The sequence below is a fragment of the Ochotona princeps genome, chromosome 12 (assembly GCF_030435755.1).
Source record: "Ochotona princeps isolate mOchPri1 chromosome 12, mOchPri1.hap1, whole genome shotgun sequence".
In the NCBI taxonomy this organism is placed as follows: Eukaryota; Metazoa; Chordata; class Mammalia; order Lagomorpha; family Ochotonidae; genus Ochotona; species Ochotona princeps.
The window spans coordinates 68,956,427-68,978,581 of NC_080843.1; the positions used below are offsets into that span (position 1 = coordinate 68,956,427).

The window sequence follows — 22,155 nt, forward strand, 5'->3', positions numbered from 1 at the left end:
TGTAAAACATATACATACATGGAGGTTAAAAATATTCCACTTCTGGAGAGAAGGACTAAACAAACTGGAGTATAGGTGGCAGTAATTTCACAGAGCACTTTAATATATATTTTAAAAATAAAATTAAATACACAGTTAAAAAAATAAGGACTAGTATATACATATGACAGAAACTGGACAAATGGGTGCCCATTTTAACTATCTTCCATAGGTAAAAGGAGTGCTCAGTAGACAACATAAGAAAGACAATATAAGAAACATAAGAAGCCAACATAAGAAAGCAGATGTAACTGGGGGAACAGCTGTGAGAAGTACTATACATCTCAAAAATATTTTGCCTAGAAGAGCTAAAACACAAGACAAGGTGATAGTCAGCAGTAAGCTCAAACACCATACCTGTCTGTGATCCAAAACAGACAGATGGCTCTTTCTGAAGAGGTTCTTCTGGATAAGCAGGTGCCTCCACAAGACCATCTGCAGAGCAAGCTTCGAGACAAGGAAGAGAACTTCATTAATTTTGTTAAAGTTGATACTAGCATGACAGTATTTAAGAAGCAAAACCCTGAAGTAGCATACTGCAGTATCAGTAAGTGTGGTCATGAGAGTTCATGCAGATTTTATATGTGGAACACTAAAAAACGTCAAATACCCTAATTGAGCCAAGTATTAAATATATACCTCAGGGGTTAACTGTATTACTGCATGAAAAATTAACACTGGGGCTGCTGTCGTGGTGTAGCACATAAGGCTGTCTCCTGCAGAAAGGACTGCCTGTGTGAGGGACACTCCTCTTCCAACCTCGCTCGCTGCTACTGGCATGGGAACGGCAGAAGATGGCCCGACCAGCCAGGGCACTGCCCCGACACGGGAGACCTGGAGCAATCTCCCCGTTTCTGCCTCGCCAATGCAGCCGTCTGAGGAGTGAGCTAGAGGAGAGAAAATCTGACCTGCAAATCAGTCAATCATCAAGAAGTAATTAAAAACTGTCTCAAGTTTTAACAAATGTGAGTAGGAGCTGAATTAATAGGTTTTTATCCCATAATGAAGAGATTGTAGTAGCAATGTTTCTGTCAAGTAAATGGAACAGAAAGGTATCAATTGCTTCTAATTAGATTTAGCATTTCCAACACTACCCCCTCTGCCATGTTTTTTTCATATTTTCACTCACTTTCCAGGTTTTCGTCAATGAATTCTTCAATGATCACATCAGGACTAGATCCCATTTGAGGCAGCACAGCGATGGCTTTGGGGGGTGTCGCTGCGACCATCTCCTTGTGTGGTGGTGTGTTTCTGATCTCTAAGTGCACACTATTGGTCTCCAGGGCTTCACTGCTTAGGAGAGACATGTCTTCCTTTTTCTCTTCAGGTGAGAAGTACGTATCAGGACAACAAAATGCCTTTTTATTGTATTTCCTTTGAACATTCTGTATGGTTTCATTTTCTTGGGGATGGTATCTGTTTAAAAACACAGAGGTATATAATGGCCACTTTGAATCATTCACAGTGTTTTCATAGCCACCTTCAAGCCACTGCTTTCCATATGACAGCATACATAGAAGGTCAAGTTGTCTAGGTGTCCTAAAGGTGTTTTTCAGTTTTACTAAATGTATAACTTACATATCATAAAATTAGACTTTTTAAAAACCTTACATTTGCACAATGGTCACCACAATCAAATTTTAGAACATTCATCACTCATAGAGACCTCTGCTGGGATCTTTCTTAGCCAGACCTTGGCTAGGCCAGGGCTGCTTCATCCCCAGTTTAAAATTGATCATTGTGTGTTTCTCATTATCAGGAGTTAGCCAGTGAAACCAGGGTTGAATGGAGTAAAGCCATATTCTGTTAAAAATTTACTTATTTTTTTTATTGAAAAGTCAGATACATAGGGAGAAGAGACAGAGAGGAAGATCTTTCATCTGCCGATTCACTCCCCAAGTGGCTGCAACAGCCAAAGCCGATCTGATCTGAAGCCAGGAGCCTGCAGCCTCTTCCGAGCCTCCCATACGGGGGTGCAGGGTCCCAAGGCTTTGGGCCATCATCGACTGCCTTCCCAGGCCACAAGCAGGGAGTTGGATGGGAAGTGGGACTGCCGGGACATGAACTGGCACCTCTATGGGATCCCAGCACGCATGCAAGGTGAGGACTTTAGCCGCTAGGCTACAGCACCAGGCTCAAGAGGCAGTCATTTGATTAAACAGTGAAAACATGCCTTGCCATGTCCATAGTCCGTCCTGAAAGGCCTGGTTCACGTCCCAGGCTCCTCTGCTTCTGAACCAGCTGCTTGCTAATGTGTACCCTGAAAGGCAGCACTGGATGATTCAAGTACTTGGGTTTCTACCACCCATATGGGAAGACCTGGATGGAGTTCCAGACTCCTGGCTTCGGTTTGGCCCATCCCTGGCTATTGTGGGTCTCTGGGGAGTAAACTTCCAGAGACAGGATTTCTGCTTTTCAAACAAAAACAAAAATAAAAATTAAAAAAATTAAATATTATCCTTTTAATTCAACACCAGAAAAAAATCACCAAGGACAGTAATGACCATTAACCTGATTTTCTTCAGTATGACTATCTAATGACCATTAGTCCATAGCTAGTTATGTAGATTTGCTCTACTCTGCACATTCCTAAATTTACACAGCCATAAAAGTTTAGGCTGTCAAATCTACAAACATAGAAGTTTTATAAGGAAATGAGATATGTCTCAAAAAACTTATATTTTGGGGCCCAGCACGGTAGCCTAGTGGCTAAAGTCCATGCCTTGCATGTACTAGGATCCCATATGGGTGCTGGCTCCAATCCTGGCAGTCCTGCTTCCCATCTAGCTCCCTGCCTGTGGCATGGGAAAGCAGTTGGGATGGCCCAAAACCTTGGGACCCTGCACCCATATTAGAGACCCAAAGAGGCTCCAGATTCCTGGCTTCAGATCTGTGCAGCCCCGGCAGTTACGGCTGCTTGGGGAGGGGAATGAATCAGCGGGTGGAACATCTTCCTCTCTATCTATCTGTCCTCCTCTCTGTATATCTGCCCCCTCAAAAAAAGCTGATATTTTAGTTGACTCAGTTTTTAAAAAAGGTTTATTTATTTAATTTGAAATGCAGAGTGACTGAGTGAGACAGAGAGATCTTCCATTCACTGGTTGTTTCCCAAGGTCCACAACTCCCAGGGTTAGGCTAGCCCAAGGTGAGGAGCTTCATTCAGGTCTCCCACGTGAGTGAGCTGAGTGACAAGGGTTTAAGTACTTGGGCCATCATCTGTCATTTCCCAGGCACATTGGCAGGAACCTGATCAAACGAGGAGGACCTGGGACTAGACTCTAGATTGTAGACACTCTGATAGACAATGTGGGCATCCCAAACAGTGGCTTACCTCATTCTACCACAATGCCTGCCCCGATCTATGATTGTTTAAGAAGCTATTTTAGAAATAAAATCAACAAATTTAGCAGTGACACATCTTTATCGGTATTTTCCAAATCAGAGTATGCATAAGTAAAAATAACAGACATTGAATAAAACTTCAAGCACCTTCTGAAAGATACATGTAAACAGTTGTTACAAAGTTCCTGGAGGGGGCTGGTGTGGACTCTCCACTTACAGCACAGGCATCCAATATGGGCATTGGTTTGAATCCTGGATGTCCTACTTCTGGTTCAGCTATCTGCCAACTGCCTGGGAAAGCAGAAGAGGCTGGCCCAGGGTCTTGAGACCCTGTACTCAGGTGATAGACCCTGAAGAAGCTCCTGGCTCCCAGCTTCAGGCCAGTCCAGCTTTGGCTGTTGCAACCATTTGGGAAATGAACTTTCAGATGGAAAATAATCATCTCTCCTCTCTGTAACTCTTTCAGATAAAAATAAAATAAACCTTCAAAAAAATTGGACAGTGACCATAAATTATGAAAAGATTTAATACTATTGATTATCTACATAAGCAAAAATGATCAAGCCAGAAAGGCAAGTATGCTGCAGATCTCACTGAACACTACTTGAGGGAAGGAGACTTAGGTCGCAGGAGTGCTATCTCAGCTCCTCTGAAGGCTTCCTCTCCGGTGGAGAGGGACACAGTAGGCTGCCTTAGCTTAATACTGTTAAGATATTTGATCAGTTTTATTTCCTTTATTCCAAGCAAGACTGCAAACAAAGCAACTACTGATAATTTGGCTTCTCATTCATTCTCTTGAAGCTGCTAACAACATTCTCCAGGCCTTGCTGGCAACTGCCTTTGTCTCTCCAGTTAAACTGACACACTCTGAGATCAGTGAATTCTGTGAATTCACTTTTTCTGAGTTTACCTTAGAGTAGATACGTTTTGTGCATGTTTCTGAGCTTAAAATCCTAACAACGTTCTCAGAGCTGGAGAAGACAAAGCAAAAATTCTTATGGAACACAGGAGGCCATAAATAGCTAAAAGCTACCTTAAATAAAATAAAGCTGGTGGAATCACAATACCAGATTTCAACATGCATTACAGGGCAGTGGTAACCAACCATTTGGTACTGGTACAAAAACAGAGAAGATCAGTGGAACAGAACAGAAACCTCAGAAGTGAGCTCACAGATGTATAGTTAACTCATCTTCGACAAGAGGACTGAAAATAACCAAAGAAAGCATGGCCTCTCCAAAAAATGCTGTTGGGATAGTTGGATATCCACTTGCAGAGGTGAGAAACAAAACTCCCATCTTTCAGGATATACAAAAATCACCTCTAAACAGATCAAGGACCTAAATCTGCACCAGAAACCACCAGGAAACACAAGGAACACGCTACAAGATATATGTGCAGCCAAAATCTTTTTAGAAAAAACACCAAAAGCACAAGCAGTTAAAGCTGAAATAAACCAATAGGACTAAATCAAACCAAGATGCTTTTGCATAGCAAAGGAAACAGACAACAACGTGAAGAGACAATCGGTGGAATGGGAAAAATTCATTACACAGTACGTAACAGATAGGGATCTATAAGAGCTTCAGAAACTCAAAAAGAGCAAAAGCAGAAAGCTCTGTTAAGACTGTGCCAGACCCTGTATTGGCAATGCATACACCAAAATCAGGTCTGGGATCACCTCAGATGAAGTTTTTTGGGAATGCCCCCCCAACTAAACCGCTGGACTCAGAGCTCCAACCATGGAGAAAACTGCAGGTTCCAGGGTCTGACAGTGGAATGCATGTGTCAGAGCTGGGCCTCCTCAGTTGGTTAGATAGAACAGTAGACAGCACATCCAGGTGCACATGGATGATATGGCAGTATACTGTAGCCTGCAGAAGACACCTGGTACCATAACAGAGGATGGAGGACAGAACAAATCAATCAACTACCCTAGCCAAGTGTTGGCAGTGAATACCTGGGCAAACGGAGACTCTAAAGTGGACTCTACAGAAAGGTTTTATCGTGATTAGAGTAGCAAGACTGGCAATAGCGCAGAACTGTTGAACTGTCAAAACCACTTGAGCAGGACCCTCAGAACATGCTCCACACTGGGGACCCTGGGATGGTTGGGAGGCTGGGTGTGGCTTCTCCCCTTATCTCTCCCCGCCCCTGCCAGATACAGGAAGGAAAGAAGAGAATGTGAAAACAATGGTCTCACCCACTTTATTCTAGCCCTTGACCCTTTGTACCTGAATCAAATACGTAAAAATTATCAAAAATAAAATTTATACAAGAAAACAAAGGCCTGTTAAAAAATAGGCAAGAACATGAGCAGACTTTTTTTAAAAAACAAACAAACAAACAAATTCAAACAGCCAATAGACACACGAAAAAGTGCTCAGGTTCCCTAGCTACTATGGCAATGCAAGTAAAAACCACACTGGGCTCCACCTAACTGCTGTGAGAATGGATACATACAGAAACCAACAACAACAACTGCTGGCAAGGATGGGGGGGAGATACTCCACTCCACTGTTAGTGGGAGTATAGATTAGTGCAGCCACTATTGAATCAATATGGAAAGTGCTGGGCATTATTTACCGCACAACCTAGCTATCCTATTTCTTGGAATATATTCAATGAAATGAAATCTGCATATCAGAAAGCAACCTGAAACCCTGTATTTACAGCAGCACAACTCATAACAGAAGACATGGAAACAACCCCAATGCACATCAATGGTCAAATGGATAAAGAAACCTGCACATCTACTCCATGGAATACTACATTTAAAAAGAATGAAATCCTTCTATTTGCAACACAATGGTCCCAACTGGAGACCATCATGCATACAGAAATAAGCCAGTCCCCAAAGGACAAATATCATATGTTCTCTCTGATATAAGACAGCCTTCATGTAAAATACAAAACAGAGATAGTCAAGTATACACATATATTTTCACAGACGAACTGTATAGTGGAGATTACATACTGCGAAGTAAAGACACACTGTAGTATGCACCTCCCCTCCTGAATAAAAGTAGGACTCCCAATGAAACATTTAAATACACCTCTGCAATATGATAATAACTTTTTAAACCTTTCCCTATACCTAAAATGCCACAATGCACTTCAATAACAGAAAGTTAAAACTTTCAACTATTACTTAGGGACTTGAAATGGGGGAAAATAGTCAGAGGGAAAAATAGGGAAAAGAGGGAGGGAGGTACCCCTATACTTATGAAACCGTATCATGGGGGACAAAAGGCTATGGGCCAGATTAGTTCAACCCTAACATAACTTACATGATATTCACTGGAAGTACCATTAATCCTACAGACAGACCATCTACAAGTGAATGAACTCACTTTGATGGGGGGCAGTTTCTACAAAATTTGTACTGTAACTACTCTTAAATCAAGATTAAGCCCACGATCTCTTGTTAAATTTCAGCACACATTCTACCACTTTTAACATACATATACACACAGAATGGAGAGAGGGAGGGAGAAAGAGGAAGAGAGAGGGAGAGGCATGGGGGCAGGGAGGAGAGAGGGAGAGAGAATGAAGGGAGTAAGAGAACCTTCCACCCACTGTTTTCATTCCTACAAAACTCTCACTTGCATTTCACACGAACTTTTTGAAGCACCATGGCACAACTAAAGAGGTCTACCACGTTCCCTTTCCAATTGACTTTCCTTCCTGTAGTCAGAATCTTTGAAGTTTCAGAATCCACTAACTCTGTCGACAAAACCATGCTGGATGCTTTCTTCTTCTTCACTCCTCAAACTCAAACATCATTGTTTTATTAATTTCCTCTGGGTATTTATCTGTATTTGTTCTAAGTCTGGGTCCACTGCTTCTACCTAAGTCTGGGTCCTTCTCATTTGTAGAGTGTATTGATAACAGACTGATTGATCCTCCAGTCTCCACCATCACCCTGTCAAATAATCTAAATGCTGGAGTTGTCTTTTCGAAATACAGTCTCATTAGTTTTACTTTATGCTTAAACCATCCCAGCAGCTTTCTACCACCCAGAGCTTATGGTCTGAGGTGCCTTCACGGGTGGGGAAGTGTGCTGCACTGTGTGCTATGGGAGATGGAGTGGTCTGAATGCTCGCTGCAGGATCCACGTGGAGAAGCTCCACGGCTTGCGGGGCAGCGCCCTCAGGAACGGATTAGCATGAGGACTACATGAGGCTCTTCCTTGCTCCTCTGCTCTTCCACCAAGCAGTGACAACAGTGTTTTTCCCTTTCTGCCCTTCCATCCCTCCTGTCACATGAGGATTCAGAATTCATGATGTCATCTTGGAAACAGAGACTAGAGCCCTCACAAGAAATGAAACGTTCTGGTACATTCTTCTTGTACTCACAAATCTTCAAACTTGTGAGGAAACAGATTTCTGTTCCTTACAAATGATGCAGTAGCAGCTATTTTGTTATAAACTGCATAAACAGATTGACAGGAAGCCACTACACACGTGATTCCTGCACACTTGAAATGTAGCTAGTGCAACGAAGAAACCGATTTTTAGACTTTATTTAGCTTTAAACAATGCATACTTACACGGCGCATGGCTAGTGGAAAACATACATTCAGGAAATAAAAATTCACACACCATTACACAACTTACGAGTTTTCTGGAGTTAGTCTCTGTGCATCCTTGGAGGTATACTTCTACAGAATGGGATTATATATACTTTTCTAAATTTAGCCTGCTATTTCACTGTTTCTACATCAGTGTTCTAAGACGCCTATCTCCATTTTGCCCTTCTTTCCATTTGCTATTCATATTTCATGGGCAAAGAAAATAAAATTCCCTTTTCAAGTCCCTTATTACCCCGGGAAGAACTGGTCACTTCCTTCCCTTCCACCTGTGCTACCTCTGTACAGTACCGTAACAACAATGAATTCTACCGTTCAGGTGTCAATCTTCCTTTAGTTAGTGTAGTTTATTTGACAAGTATCTCAACAGTTAAAGTGTTAGCATCTAACATATAATATAATCTGTAGCCAATGCTTGCTGACCCAGGGAATCTCAAAAACAACTTTAACACATGTTATCACTGCATATGGATTCCTTGTAGATTTTTAAAATATATTATACTGTAATTCAACTAGAGAAACTACTTTTTTTCCTTTATTTTTCAGCTTTTGGATTCTAGTAGTATAATCATCAGTTTTCCTGTTTCTCAGACAATGTAGGTACTGTCAGATACTAGTGGCACATTACCATCCTTGTAAGTACTTACTTTGTTGAGTTCTCAAATTCAATCTTTCCAATGTTGCTCAACATACAGATAATCTCACTGCAATTCATATTCAACCTAGAATAAAACAACAGTATACAGTGTTCTAAGTTTATTATTTTCTGAAATGAAAATCAATCAAACATTATTATTATAAATTATACTTGTTTTAATTTGGTTGCTAACTTGGAAAACATTTGTGCCCCAAATCTCCAATTTATAATTATTTGCTACTTTAATATTTTATACTTCCTATTGGTCTTCTGGATTATGACTTACTTACCTAGGAGAGTTCCTTAATTTTAGAGAACTAACTTGTGACAATTCACTCTCGAACGTTAACTTCAAAGTCCGAATAATCTAGAATTGAAAGACAATTATTGTTTGTGTGTTATTCATATTTATCACAAATCTTGTGAAATATTTCAGGATACTGTATCCTGAGGGCATCAATTAACATAGTCAATGTTAGATTTCAGGTACTCAAAAGAAGGGATTCAAATAAGTATTTATGACATTTTCCCCATTATTTAGATTCTTTTGGTGACACACACAGATAACAGATACTAGTGAATGGGATAATTACAGGATCAGAGAAAACTGTGTTCAGATTAATTTGTACTTGTGTAGCTATCTTCAAATTTTCCTATTTTTCCACTGTTTTCCCAACTAGACTAAGGTGAAGACCAAATTTTGTTGTATTTTTTTGGCCTTACAGTGCTTCATGTGTAATACACAGAAAATGACTACTTCTGCTTTTAGAATTACAGTTGGAAGGAGATCAGGACAAGCAGGGTGGAAGCAAACTCTTCTCCAGAGGTTCTGGAAGCCACTGAGCTAGGACTACTATTCTGTATCTTAATTCGCAACGATTAGCTATGGGAAATGAAATGCTGTTCAAGAGTCAAAGATGAAAACAGCAGGATACATACCCTTAGAAGGTAAGGAAGAAATTAGCAAAAAGGAGCTATAAGAGTTCAAACTGTTATAAGAGTTCAAAAATGTGAAATACATAATTGAGAATTTTACAGCAAAACTTTTGAAACCTATGCATATGAAGCGTCTTTAAAAATCTGGTGGAAAATGCATATTCTAAAAATTCTACATGTAGAGTTCACATATTCTTGGCACCAAAATAAACTTATCTATTTATGCCTCTTTATAAATGTGTTTATTTAAAAGGCAGGGAGACAGAGACAGAAACTTGCCATCTGTTGATTCCCTCTCCAAATGGCCACAACAGGAGCTGCATCCAAGTTTCCTACGTAGGTGACAACGGCCCAAGCATCTACATGGGCCGTCTCCTGCTGTTTTCAGAGACACATTAGCAGGAAGACAGAATGGAAGTAGAACTAGGCCTGTGATATGAGATGTAGGTATTCAAGAGGCATCTCAATCCCTAATGCCACCCCTGTTACTATTATTTATCCTCATTTTCTATTATCCAGTTTCCCTAGAACCTCAGCTTCCACCTCAATCATTCCACTAGCTCTTAGAGCATGTGCAATGAAAGCCTTTTGACTATTTCCCCTAAGTGGTAAAATAATTAAAAGGTTAAATTAATTCAGTAAATGTTTTTCTTAGAATTTAAAACACTTAAGAATTCTAAACTATGCTAATATGGGTAAGATAACCTAAAAAATAAATTAACCCAGTTAATCTTTAGATTTTAGACTATAAAGCATAAAAAAATGCCACCAAGTACATCCTTTAAGCTATTAGAATTACCTGATTCAAATCACAATAGGTCCTCAGAGAAGGTGCTGATTTTAACTCTGCTGCAATCTTCATGGCTGCATCCAGGTCTTTTCTCTTCTCCTCAATGTGGTTTTCAGCCATTACCAAATGTGCTAAATAGTCATCTGTACTTCTTACAAGTTCTTCACACAGTTTCTTTTTCCTTCATTTAAGACACCAAAGTTATTTTTCAGTATTTCATAAGCATTTATATTAAAGTAAACTTTGAAATAGCTGAATGATATTTCAAAGGATAATTTCACCAGCTGGGTACTTACATAATGTAACAGGATTAAATAAGACATATAGCTAGGAAGAATACTTAAAAGAGCAGCCCTATTAAGTGATAGACAACACATAACATGATGGAGTGAGCTATCCAATTGAACAGAGACGAACTACATACAGTTCACTACAATATACACATAATTAGGGAAAATGATTTTTCAGCGGGATGTAATTATTATGTCATAAACACAGCTATTATAGAAGTACAGAGGTAAGAAGCATTACATCATTCTATCCAACAGGAAGATAGATTATAGCTGTGTGTGTATCTCTGTAGTCATTTGTGGCCTTACAAAGACAAATATGCACTAATTTCTCCTAAGGATCCACTTATACACTTAAAAAATTCCCATTACTAAATATAGACTATATAAACAAAAAATAAGGTTTTAGGGGCCAGTGCTGTGTGGCTCAACAGGCAAATCCTCCATCCTAAGCGCAGGCATTCAACATGGATGCTGGTTCATGTTCCAGCTGCTCCACTTCTTTAAGTGTAGTTTTTTTTTTTTTTTAAATTCATTAATTACATTGTATTATGTGACACAGTTTCATAGGTACTGGGATTCTCCCCACCCCTCCCCAAACCCTCCCACCATGGTGGATTCCTCCACCTTGTTGCATAACCACAGTTCAAGTTCAGTTGAGATTCCCTCATTGCAAGCATATACCAAACATAGAGTCCAGCATCTTATTGTCCAGTCAAATTCAACGGCTTCTTAGGTATACCCTCTCTGGTCTGAAGACAGAGCCCAGCTGCTCCACTTCTGATCCGCCTCCCGCATATGGCCTGAGAAAACAGTGGAGGCTAGCCCAACTCCTTGGGCCCCTGCACCCACATGGAGACCCAGGAGAAGTTCCTGGCTCCAGGCCTAGGATTGGCTCAGCTCCAATCTGTGGTTATTTGGGGAGTGAACCAGCAGATGGGAGATCTTTCTCAGAGATCTGTCTTTCCTTCCCTCTGAAGTATGCCTTTCAAATAAAAACAATTTTTTAAAAAGAGATTTTAAAATACATCATTAAACCAGAACTTGGATATCAATTAGTTACAAATTCCAAAGTAACTGCTTAGGAAATGTACATACTTGATTACTTGTGCCTCATTACTAAAATTCTGTTGTATGCCTATGATACTATGCTAACTTTTAAATTGTGCATTGGAAATTATAGCACATAATTCATTTATTTCATTCATCACACAAATGATTTCTCATTTCTTCAAAATGAAATCAGTTCTACTTACCCTCTTCCAACACATACACAAAATAACTTTACCAGCATTAAAGAGCCTATGACTCAAGCTCCAAGGATAAAAATGTATTCCAAAAGCCTTTTGGCAATTATACACGTAACATATCTAAAAGTAAGTTACTTATTTAGAGGAGAAATGGTCATTTTGGTAAGTTATGGTATGTTTCTAAAAGCTCACACATTTGCAGTGATTCTTAAAACTGGCAGACTAGGGAAATCCAAGGCCTTATCTGTCCACAAAGATGACAGGAAAAAGCTGGCTGAAAATAGTCCTATAAGAACTCTGGAAAACAGTCAAAGGTCTATTTTTTGTAAAAGTTTTTATTTATTTGAAAGATGAAGTTATGGAGAGGTGGTGGGGTAAACAGATGGTTCACTTCCCAGATGGCTGCCACTGCCAGGTTGACTCTGGAAACTTCATCACTGTCTTTCAAGTCCAGGCCCAGGGCTCAAGCACTTGAGCCATCTTCTGCTACTTTCCCCGGGCCATTAGCAGCAAGCTGGATCAATAGCGGATCAGCCACTCTGCTGCTGACATTTTGCGGCAGGATGAGTTTGGGAGGGGTTCAGGTCTTGGAGTTGGAGCAAAAGCAGCTCCCTGCAGTGTGGCAGCTGTGGGGGGGGGGGGGGTGCCCCAGCCAGACCAGACCCAATGCTGGGGACTCTGGCCAAAGCCACTGCCGAAAGGCAGTGACTGAGTCCTAGGCTTTGGGCGGCTAGTGTACCAGGTGGTGCCAGGCTCTGTCTGCTGGCCACCCAGTGGCGAACCCTGGGGTTTTTAGGATATGTAATTGCTGCCTAGGGACACCCATGAATGACACCAGTGTTAGTTTGGTGCGGGATGAATTCTGGGTCATGAAACTTTTGGGCAAGCTTGGGGACTGAGACCTGATGGTTTGGAGGGGAGAGTCTATAAGATCTATTTGGGTCGACTGATTCACCAGCCAAATTAGGAATCCTGAGATGGGCTGTTAGCATAGAGCATCACTGATTGCCACACACCAGTCCACACCAAAGCTATGGATGGGGGCCTGTCTGGCAGGGCTAGGTACCAGTACCTGAATGGGTGATGGAATAGTGGACTGGTCACATTTGGCAGGGTCAAGACATTGACTAGCATGCGAGAGAACTAGGTCCGGGGCAGGGGGCAGACTCTGTGGGGGAAGTGTGGGCCCAACCCCGTGGAAATACAAGTCCTGCAGGTTAGCTCATGAGCTGGGGTGGTGATGGGCTGAGCTATGTGTGACCATGGCACCTGCCATCACTTACAGCTAAAGGAACTGATGGCAGTCTAGGCAGGTCAAGGCAGCAGCACCCAAATGTGCATCCTAAAATAGGATATGGGGTGGGCCTAGTTGCAACTGGAAGGAGTGGACCCGGCAGGGCCAAGCAAACCTCAACTCACAAGAAAGAATAGAAATCAGGATGGAGCACATGTCATGCCGAACTAGGTTTTTACACCAACTGGTCTGCATAAGCCAGGAATACTAGGCCACAGCATTGAGGGCAGTGCTGAGACAGGTGAGGGGCTAAGCCAACTAAGTCGGAGCAACCACTGGTACGCGTGTAATCTAGGGCTGGGAATAGACTCGGTTGGGGAGCTGTGAGAATACACCCTTGCTGGGTTGGGGTTTCCACGGGAGAGTGTGGGGGCCAGAGTGGGGGCTGCATTCTGGTCTGGCACAAGTGTGGACTGGGGCTGGGCGCACCAAGCCAGGCTAGACGCCAGCACCACCTGGTGCCCTGGAGAACCTTGGTAAACGTAGGACACACTAGGCTGGGTCTCTGCCCCTACTGAGCTGCTGGGGTCTGTGCAGTGGGTGTGGATGACACGAAGGTGTGAAGAGAATAGCTCCCCTGTTTGGCAGGGCCCAGGGGAACTTCCAGCTGTTTGGCAGGGCCCTGCGGATTTATCTCTAACCACCTTGAGCAGTCTCACCACCTTTTTGCATGGAAACTCAAGCACCCCACTAAGAATTCTGTAATCTATTGAGGCATTGTTGTTCGCCCCTGTGAGACGGTTTTTGCAACCGATGTGAGCTTGAGAGATAATGATACTGATAATGTCTTGGTGAGTGGGCCTTTGACAATTTACACACAGCAGCACAATTAAGCCCATGCCATTTTTGGACACCTTACTGGGTACTTAACCATTGCCTCAGAATTTGGCCCAGACACGTAGCACTCCTTCTGGGAAAGGGCTTGAAAATATCCTAAATATTAAGGCAAGTAAAGGGAGTGAGAGCTGAAACTGCTATGGCAATAAATAGTTATTGTTATTTCAAAGGCTAGCCTGTTTTTGCAATTTTTTTGGAGTACAGAAAATGTAACTGTTTTAGCTGCTTCTATAATTTTTAGCTAGAGGAATTAAGGATGCTTTTATGAAGGATATATGCTTTTAATTATTGTTTTATTGTTTATGGGGTTGTAGAACCTATAATTGTAGGGGATTTAATATTTGAAACTTTTGTCTTGGATTTTACATTTTTCCCTTGTACCCTATTTTCCCATTAAATAATGGGTAAATTGTAGAAACAGAAATGTGGTAGGAATGTACCACTGATTAGCAGGTAATCGCATGTGCCTTGGCCTTGGAGTCCTGGCTGTCGCTCTATGGCTGCTGTTGAAGAATGAATAATGGCTTGCTTTGAAGAATATGAATGCAGTATTTTGCAGAATTATCTTCAGGGGCACCTGCTTAGCCCTGAAGTGCAGACGGAATGACCAAACGTCTGTACATGCCCCCCTTAGTCTTGAAGTAAAAAAAAATAAAACAATTAGTTGTTTGTGTAGAAGCTTGTGAGGTGTCTGAGTAAATAAACAGGACAGCTTTTTCTTGAGCTACTGTGAGAGCGCACCAAGTGACAGTGTCTGTGTCTTTCTTTATTGCCGACTCCACGTACCCTTCCTGAGCTCTGAACTCGGCTGAAGCTGGACTCCAGCACTGAGTCATGTGTGAGCAGTGTCTGGTTATGGACAAGCCTTGGCTGGGCTGAAACATCCAACAGTAAGAACTGGAATGGATTGAAGGCCAGCAATGAGGGCTGGCCCATGAAACCACCAGTACGCACAAGATCTGGCATAGGTAGAGGTTCTGATGGAGGAGCTTGGGAAACTCCTCTGTCAGAACACAGTCCCTACAGGTGAGCACAAGAACCATGAGAGGGAGCAACCCACACAAGGTCAGAGAAAGATACCCACTGGCATACATACAGCATAGGTGGGGGGCAGACCAGGCTGAACCCGTTCACACCACCCACTGGCGAATCTGAGCTCCAGAATACAGTGTGGGTTCGGGCCAGGCACGGTTGCAACACAAACCAGTGCACATTAGGAAATGCTAAGATGGGGTGAGCTGTACCAGATGTGGTCGCAGTACCCAAACAGCACACGTGAGAATCAGGGGGGTAGGGGGCAAAGCCAGCAGGGGAAATGTGGGCTCCCCTGCTGGACAACCACTCCCACTGGAGAGCATGAGTTGGGAAGGGGGCAGACTAGACCAGGCAGGGCTAGACACCTGCGGGCCTCATGTGAGCTAGATCAGGGAAGGGCCAGGTTGGGCTGACTGTTCAGACTGGTACAAGCCAGAAATAAGAGCGGGTGAGGGTTGGTTGGCTTTGCCACAGCATCAGCTGGCAGAGGCTGGCACTGGGGGCTAATTCTGTCAAGTCAAATGCCAGAACCACCTGAAGAGTGCATAATCCGGGAGTGGGAGTGGCCTAGTAGGGAGATAATGGGCACCTCCGTCTTGGGTTACCACTCCCACTGGAGAGCACGAAAACCAGGACGGGGCAGGGGTGGCTAGACAGAAAGGCACCCACAAGTATGTGTGTGGGCTGGACAGCAGAGTTGGTTGGGTTGAACTAGGCTTCAATGCCCATTGACATGTACGAGAGCTAAATGGGATGTGGGATAGACTGAACAAGTCTGAGGTACATACTGGCATGCATGGGAACCAGGGTAGGGGGTGGGCCTGGTGGGGGTTATGGGGAGTTGCCCTGACTAGGCTGCAGCTCCCACTGGTTTGCGTGAGGGTCGAAGTCGGCAGGATCGGGCTGGACTGCAACACCCACTGGTTTGCGTGGAAGACAGGGATAGAAACAGAACTGACCCAACAATTGCAACCACCAGCATGTGCATAAGCTGACTGGGGTGACAGACTGTGCCAGACCCTGTACTGGCAAGCACACACAAGAGTCAGGTCTGGGATCATCTCAGATGAAGTTTCTTTGGAGATCCCTCCAAATGAACTGCTGATCTCAGAACCCCAACCATGAAAAGACTATGTCAGCCTGTGGATTCTGAAGAGATTACACTGCACTTGGAACGGCGAGACTTGCAGCAACTCAGAACTGTTGAACTATCAAAATTGCTTGAGCAGGACCCTCAGAGCGTGCCCCACATTGGGGACCTGGGATGAGTGGGAGGCTGGGTGGGGCTTCTCCCTTTGTTTCTCCCCTGACGCCAGATACAGGTTTAAACTGCTGATATTAGTGTGAAAACAATGGTATTACCCATTTTCCTGTAGTCTTTGACCCTTTGTACCCTGATCAACTAAGTAAGTTTATAAAAAAAAAAGGTGGAGCAACTCAACTCCCATATGGGTCGCCAATACTGCAGATAGCAGTTTGACTTATTCCACTACAATGCTGGCCCCATAATGTCTATAATAAATCAAGTGAATGCTGAATCAAAACAAATCCATGGTAGGACACTTGTGGCATTTTTACTTGTCCTTGTCCAATTCCTTCCCTGGTGCAGTGTCCCAGTCTGGAAGCAGGAACACAGTTCCCACTGTCTTTTCTCATACTGAGAACAGACCTTATCTGCAACGTTTTAGCCATCCTCAAGGATTAATCTTTCCTTTGCCACAAGTAACATGCAGGGACACTAGAGCTACAGATGCCTGGTCAAGACATTACAAGTGGAGATATAGGACAGAATGCCTAAGGTTTCAAGAAGCGGCTTGGCTTGCCACTCTTTGGAAAATTGTCACGTATAAAAGTAGCTGTATCTACTGTGGGACTGAAGAGCCACATTAAGAAAAGATTCACATACAAGAAACACCTGAGAAATTATTTTCTTATTGTTTATTTATATTGGAAAGTCAGATTTACAGAGAGGAGACAGAGAGAAAGCTCTTCCATCCACTGGTTTACTCCCTAATTTGCTGCAATGGCCAGAACTGAGCCAATCTGAAGCCAGGAGCCAGGAGCTCTTCCGGGTCTCCCACACGGGTGCAGGGTCCCAAGGCTTTTGCCAGCCTCGATTGCTTTCCCAGGCCACAAGCAGGGAGCTGGAAGGGAAGTGGGACCACTGAGACAACAACTGGCACCCATATGGGATACCGGCATTTGCAAGGTGAACACTCCAGCCACTAGGCTACCACACTGGGTCCACATCTGAGAAAATCTTACATCAGCACTTTAGACTGATCCAAAATGCTCACTTACTGAAGTAATTGAGAAAATGTCCACTTGGGCCCAGTACCAGACCCATGAACTACTGTATTAGAACAGAAATTCCAGATCAGCAATAAAGAATCTTGCAAAAAGCAAAGCCTGGGATCAGTGGCTTTACTGTTGAATTCTAGAAGAAGAAACGCTAGTTCTTCTCAAGCTATTGCAAACAACCGAAAGGAGGCAACCTTTCCAAATCCACTTGATGAGATCAGCATTACCTAAATTTCAAGTGCAGATGTGGATATGACAAAAAACTTTAGACCAATATTACTGATAAACAGATACAAAAAATCCTCCACAAAATATTAGTAAGCTGAATCCAATAATAAATAAGATGCAATATATATCTTGGTTAACTGGGATTTATCACAAGTATGCAAGGATGATTCAACATATGCATAAATGTGGCACATGAACTGAATGGAGGATAAAAACGGTATGACCACCTTAATACACAGAGAGGAAGTCTTTAATAAAACAAAGCTCATTCACAAAAAGACTTCAATTAGGTATAGAAGAAACATGTCAAACATAATAAAGGCTATATATGACAAGCCCACAGATAACATCATAGTGTAAGGGGAAAAGCTGAAAGCATTTCTGCTAATATCTGGAGGCAGAAAAGAATGTCCACTGTTGTCCCTTTTATGCAATAAGGTTTTGGGAGCATTAGTCAGAAATAGTAGGGACAAAAAAATTATCCCCACTTGCGGATAGTGTGGTTCCACACACGGGGGAACCAAGAGACTACAATTTAAAAGACACAAGATACTAAATCAATATACAAAAGCAGTAGCACTTTTACATACCAACAATGGCCTAGCTAAGAACACCAAAGAATTCCATTCATAACAGCTGCAAAAAAACATTAAATACTTTGGGACAAGTTTTAACCAAGGACATCTACAAAGAAAATCATTACACTGCTTTTACAAAATAAAAGAAACTGAAGACAAAAATGAGAAGATCTCCTGAATCTAAAGGTTAAAAGTGATGTTATCAAAATATCCGTATAATCTGAGGAAATACTGAGATTAAATGTAATCTCCATTAAAATATCAACGGATCCACAATTTTAAAACTCATGTGGAAATACAAAAGACCCCAAAATGGTCAAAACAATCTTAGGCAATAAAAACAAAAGCAGAGGTATCACAACATCAGAGTTCAAGACGTAAACTGAGCCCTGGGAGTCAGCACAAGGCCTAGCAGCTTAAGCCTTCCTGCCTGCAGCAGCAGCAGCAGCATCAGCATCCCACACGGGAGACCTGCTCCACTTTGTTCTGATTCTCTGTTGATGACCTGGGGAAACAGCAATGACTGCACCAGCTGCTTAGATCCCTATACCCATATGGGAGATCCAGAAGAAGCTCATGGCTTGTGTCTTCAGACTGGCCCAGTTCCAGCCACTGTAGTCATTTGGGGAGCGAATTAGTGAATGGAAGGTCTCTGTCCCTCCTTCTCTCTCTGTATCTCTCTCAAAAGGAGGAAAAAAAATCTTAAAAAAAAAAAAAAAAACCTAAACAAAAACAGAACCACAGGCCATGGACAGAATAGAAATCCCAGAAACAAATGCACGCATACACAACCAACTTTAACAAAGGTGCTAAAATGCTCCATGGAAAAACTGTCTGTCCTACCAGTGGTGCTGGGAATACTGGATCTCTATATGCATAAGTTTGAAGCAAGATCTGGAATTTACACCCTACACAAAGATCTACTGAAAATAGAAGACGTAAATGTAAACAAGACCTAAAAGCACGAAACTACTAGAGAGCAATATAGAGAAACCCGCTAAGACATTGGTCTAAACAACAGCTTTATATATGCAAAAGCAGACAAATGGTATTGTATCATTCAAACTCAAAAGCTCCTGCATACCAAAGGAAACAATTAACAAAGAGACAACCTATGAAATAAGAGAAAATATTTGCAAACTACACGTTTTGATAAGGGAGTTACATTTAAAATATAGAGAGAGCTCAAGAAATTCAACAAATAATCCAATGAAGAAAGAATAGAAACTTTTTCAAAATAAGACGTGTAAGTCTCCAATAAACAGATTAAAAATGCTGTTTCATGAACCACCAAGGAAATGCAAATAAAAACCACAAAGCAGGTATGGTCTCATTCCAGTTAGAACTGCTATTATTTGTAAGTCAAAAAATGATAAATGCTGTAAATATGAGGAGAAAGGGGACTCTAATAAATTGCTGGTGAGAATGTAAATTAGCACAGCCATATGGAAAACAGTAAGTTCCTCAAAAACCTAGAAATACATTTATCAAAGGATCCAGCTATTCCACTTCTGAGAATATATCCAAAGGACACCAGCACATGAAAGGGATATTTTCACTCTCATGATTAGTAGCGTTCTACTCACAATAGCAAAGACATGGGATCAACCCAGGTGTCCATTAACACATCATGAAATAAAGGAAATGTGATATTTATATACAATGGAGTATTACTCAGTCCTAAACATGAGTGAAATCTTGACATCTGCAACCAAATGGACGGAACTGGAGATTATTATGCTAAATGAAACAAGGCAGACACAAAAAGACAAATATGTTTTCCTTTATATGTAAAACAGACGTGACTAGCACTAAAAATGCATGTGCCATATTATTTGGTATGGAAGCATTTATAAAAGTTGTCATCACTGAATTACACTTTTTATAACAATATGCCTTTACCCCACTTTATCATGAACCCCACATTATGATATTAACATATCCATCTTTGCTTTCCAGAAAATGTGTGTGTGTATTTAAAGGGAACATGGCAAATGCTAAAAACTGTTAAATGCTTGTTCACTGCATTGTTCTGCATAATTTCCTGTTCTTTTGACATATTTTAAAAATTAAAATGGAAAACAAAATGAAAATAAACCACAGACATACATACTTGAAGTAAGATAGGATACCCACTTTTGTCCCTTCGACACAATAAACCATTAAAAGTTCTAGCCAGAACAATCAGGCAAGAAAAAAATATAAATAACTCAAATTTGAAGGAAAGACATGACCTTTTGTTGCAGATGCTATGTTCTTAAATGCAGAAAGCCCCAAAGATACTAAAAATAGCTAGTATAGGGCTAAAAATGTATTTAGCAATGATGGGAGATGCAGAAAAATATCACATTTCCGGAGACAGGAAGACTTAAAACTATGAAGATATTAATTTTAACCAAAGTGAGCTATAATTCCATGTTGTCCTATCAAAATCACAACATTTTCTGCAGGAATATAAAAATCCATAATAAAAGCCATGTGGATTCTTAGGACATACTGTATAGGTAAAATAACCTTCAAAAAGAAGAATCCGGGATCAGCATGATGGCTCAGGTGGTTACACTGCCTGTGTCCCATAATGGAGTCCCAGCTGCTCTGTTTCCAATCCAGCTCCCTGCTAATGTGCTTGGAAAGGCAGATGATGCTGTGAGTATGTGAGCCCTTCCCAACCAATGCGGGAGACTTGGACAGAGGTCCTGCCTTTTAGCTATTGCCTTGCCTAGTTTCAGAGTGAACCACCAGATCAAAGACCCCTTTGTCACTTTATTTCAGATATTCAAACAAATACTTTTTGAAAAAATAGTAAGTTGGAGGACTTACATATTCTGATTTCAAATTACAAAGCTATTGTGATCAAAACAATGTAATACTTCTCTGAGAACTTCAAAACATTTGTGGAATACTGAATTAAAAAGGTGATTTAAGTGCAAATTTTTTTTAAAACTCATGAACATAATGTTCTCATAATGTGCATTTGCAATAAACTTTTTGAAGATCCTTTGCTAGATAAATGGAATCAAACACAAAGTCCAGAAATAAGCCTTTATGTACATAGTAAGCCAAGGGGAAAGGAGAACTCATCAAGAAATGGTCCTGGGCAAACTAGACATACAATTTCAAAAGTGACATCAGATCCTTACTTAATTATCCTATCTATACACAAATTAACAAAACTGAATCAAAGATCTAAATGAAAGAATTAAAGCTGCAAACACTTAGAAGAAAACAAATGGGGATACATCCCAACTGGCAATTATTTCTGGGATATTGCACCAAAAATGCAAGCAACAACAGAAACAATAAATTAGACTTCACACATTTAGAAACTTTCATGGAAGACATTATTATCAAAAAGTAGGGGAGGGCTTGGCAGCGTGGCCTAGTGGCTAAGGTCCTTGCCTTGATCCCATATGGCTGCTGGTTCTAATCCCGGCAGCTCCACTTCCTCTCTATCTCTCCTCCTCTCAGTATATCTGACTTTGTAATAAAAGTAAAATAAATCTTTAAAAAAAAAAAAAAAGTAGGGGAAAATAGGGTCATGTATCTAACAAAGATTTAATATGCAGAATATATCAATCCAACAACAAAAATGGATATGAAGGACTGAATAATATTTCTTCAAATCAGATATACAGAAGATCAATAAATAATGCCTAACGTCACCAGTTATTAGGGAGATAAAAAAAAAAAGATCCACAGTGAGATAGGACTTTATCTTTGGTAGCTCCTCAAAAAGTCAAACACAGAATTTCCAAGTGTCCTTACACTACATACTTAAAAAATGATTAAAAAGAAAATAGTAATACTCTCATCAAGCCAAATAAAATGCCAAGTAAATGCAAAAAAAAAAAAAAACACTTTCATTTGATCAAGTTTTTATTTTTCACTGACTTATTACCTGGAATTAAGAGAAGCAAACAGTTGATCAAACTGTTTTTCCATAACCTGTATAAGACTGTTGGTCTCCTCCTTAGTTCGATTCTGTATATGTTCAAGCACCTAGAAAA

The 22,155-nt window shown here is 41.2% G+C and overlaps 1 protein-coding gene across 1 annotated transcript in view; it reads right to left on the reverse strand.

Annotated features, from left to right (window-relative positions):
* The window catches only part of RNF17 (ring finger protein 17), a 113,199-nt gene that overhangs the window by 67,154 nt on the left and 23,890 nt on the right, over positions 1–22,155 (reverse strand). The window contains exons 6-11 of the mRNA XM_058670998.1: positions 22,047–22,147; positions 10,345–10,516; positions 8,900–8,976; positions 8,620–8,694; positions 1,169–1,455; positions 397–486 (exon numbers count right to left, since the gene is read on the reverse strand). Of these exons, the coding sequence (XP_058526981.1) occupies positions 397–486; positions 1,169–1,455; positions 8,620–8,694; positions 8,900–8,976; positions 10,345–10,516; positions 22,047–22,147 (802 nt within the window). The remainder of the gene's footprint in view (positions 1–396; positions 487–1,168; positions 1,456–8,619; positions 8,695–8,899; positions 8,977–10,344; positions 10,517–22,046; positions 22,148–22,155) is intronic.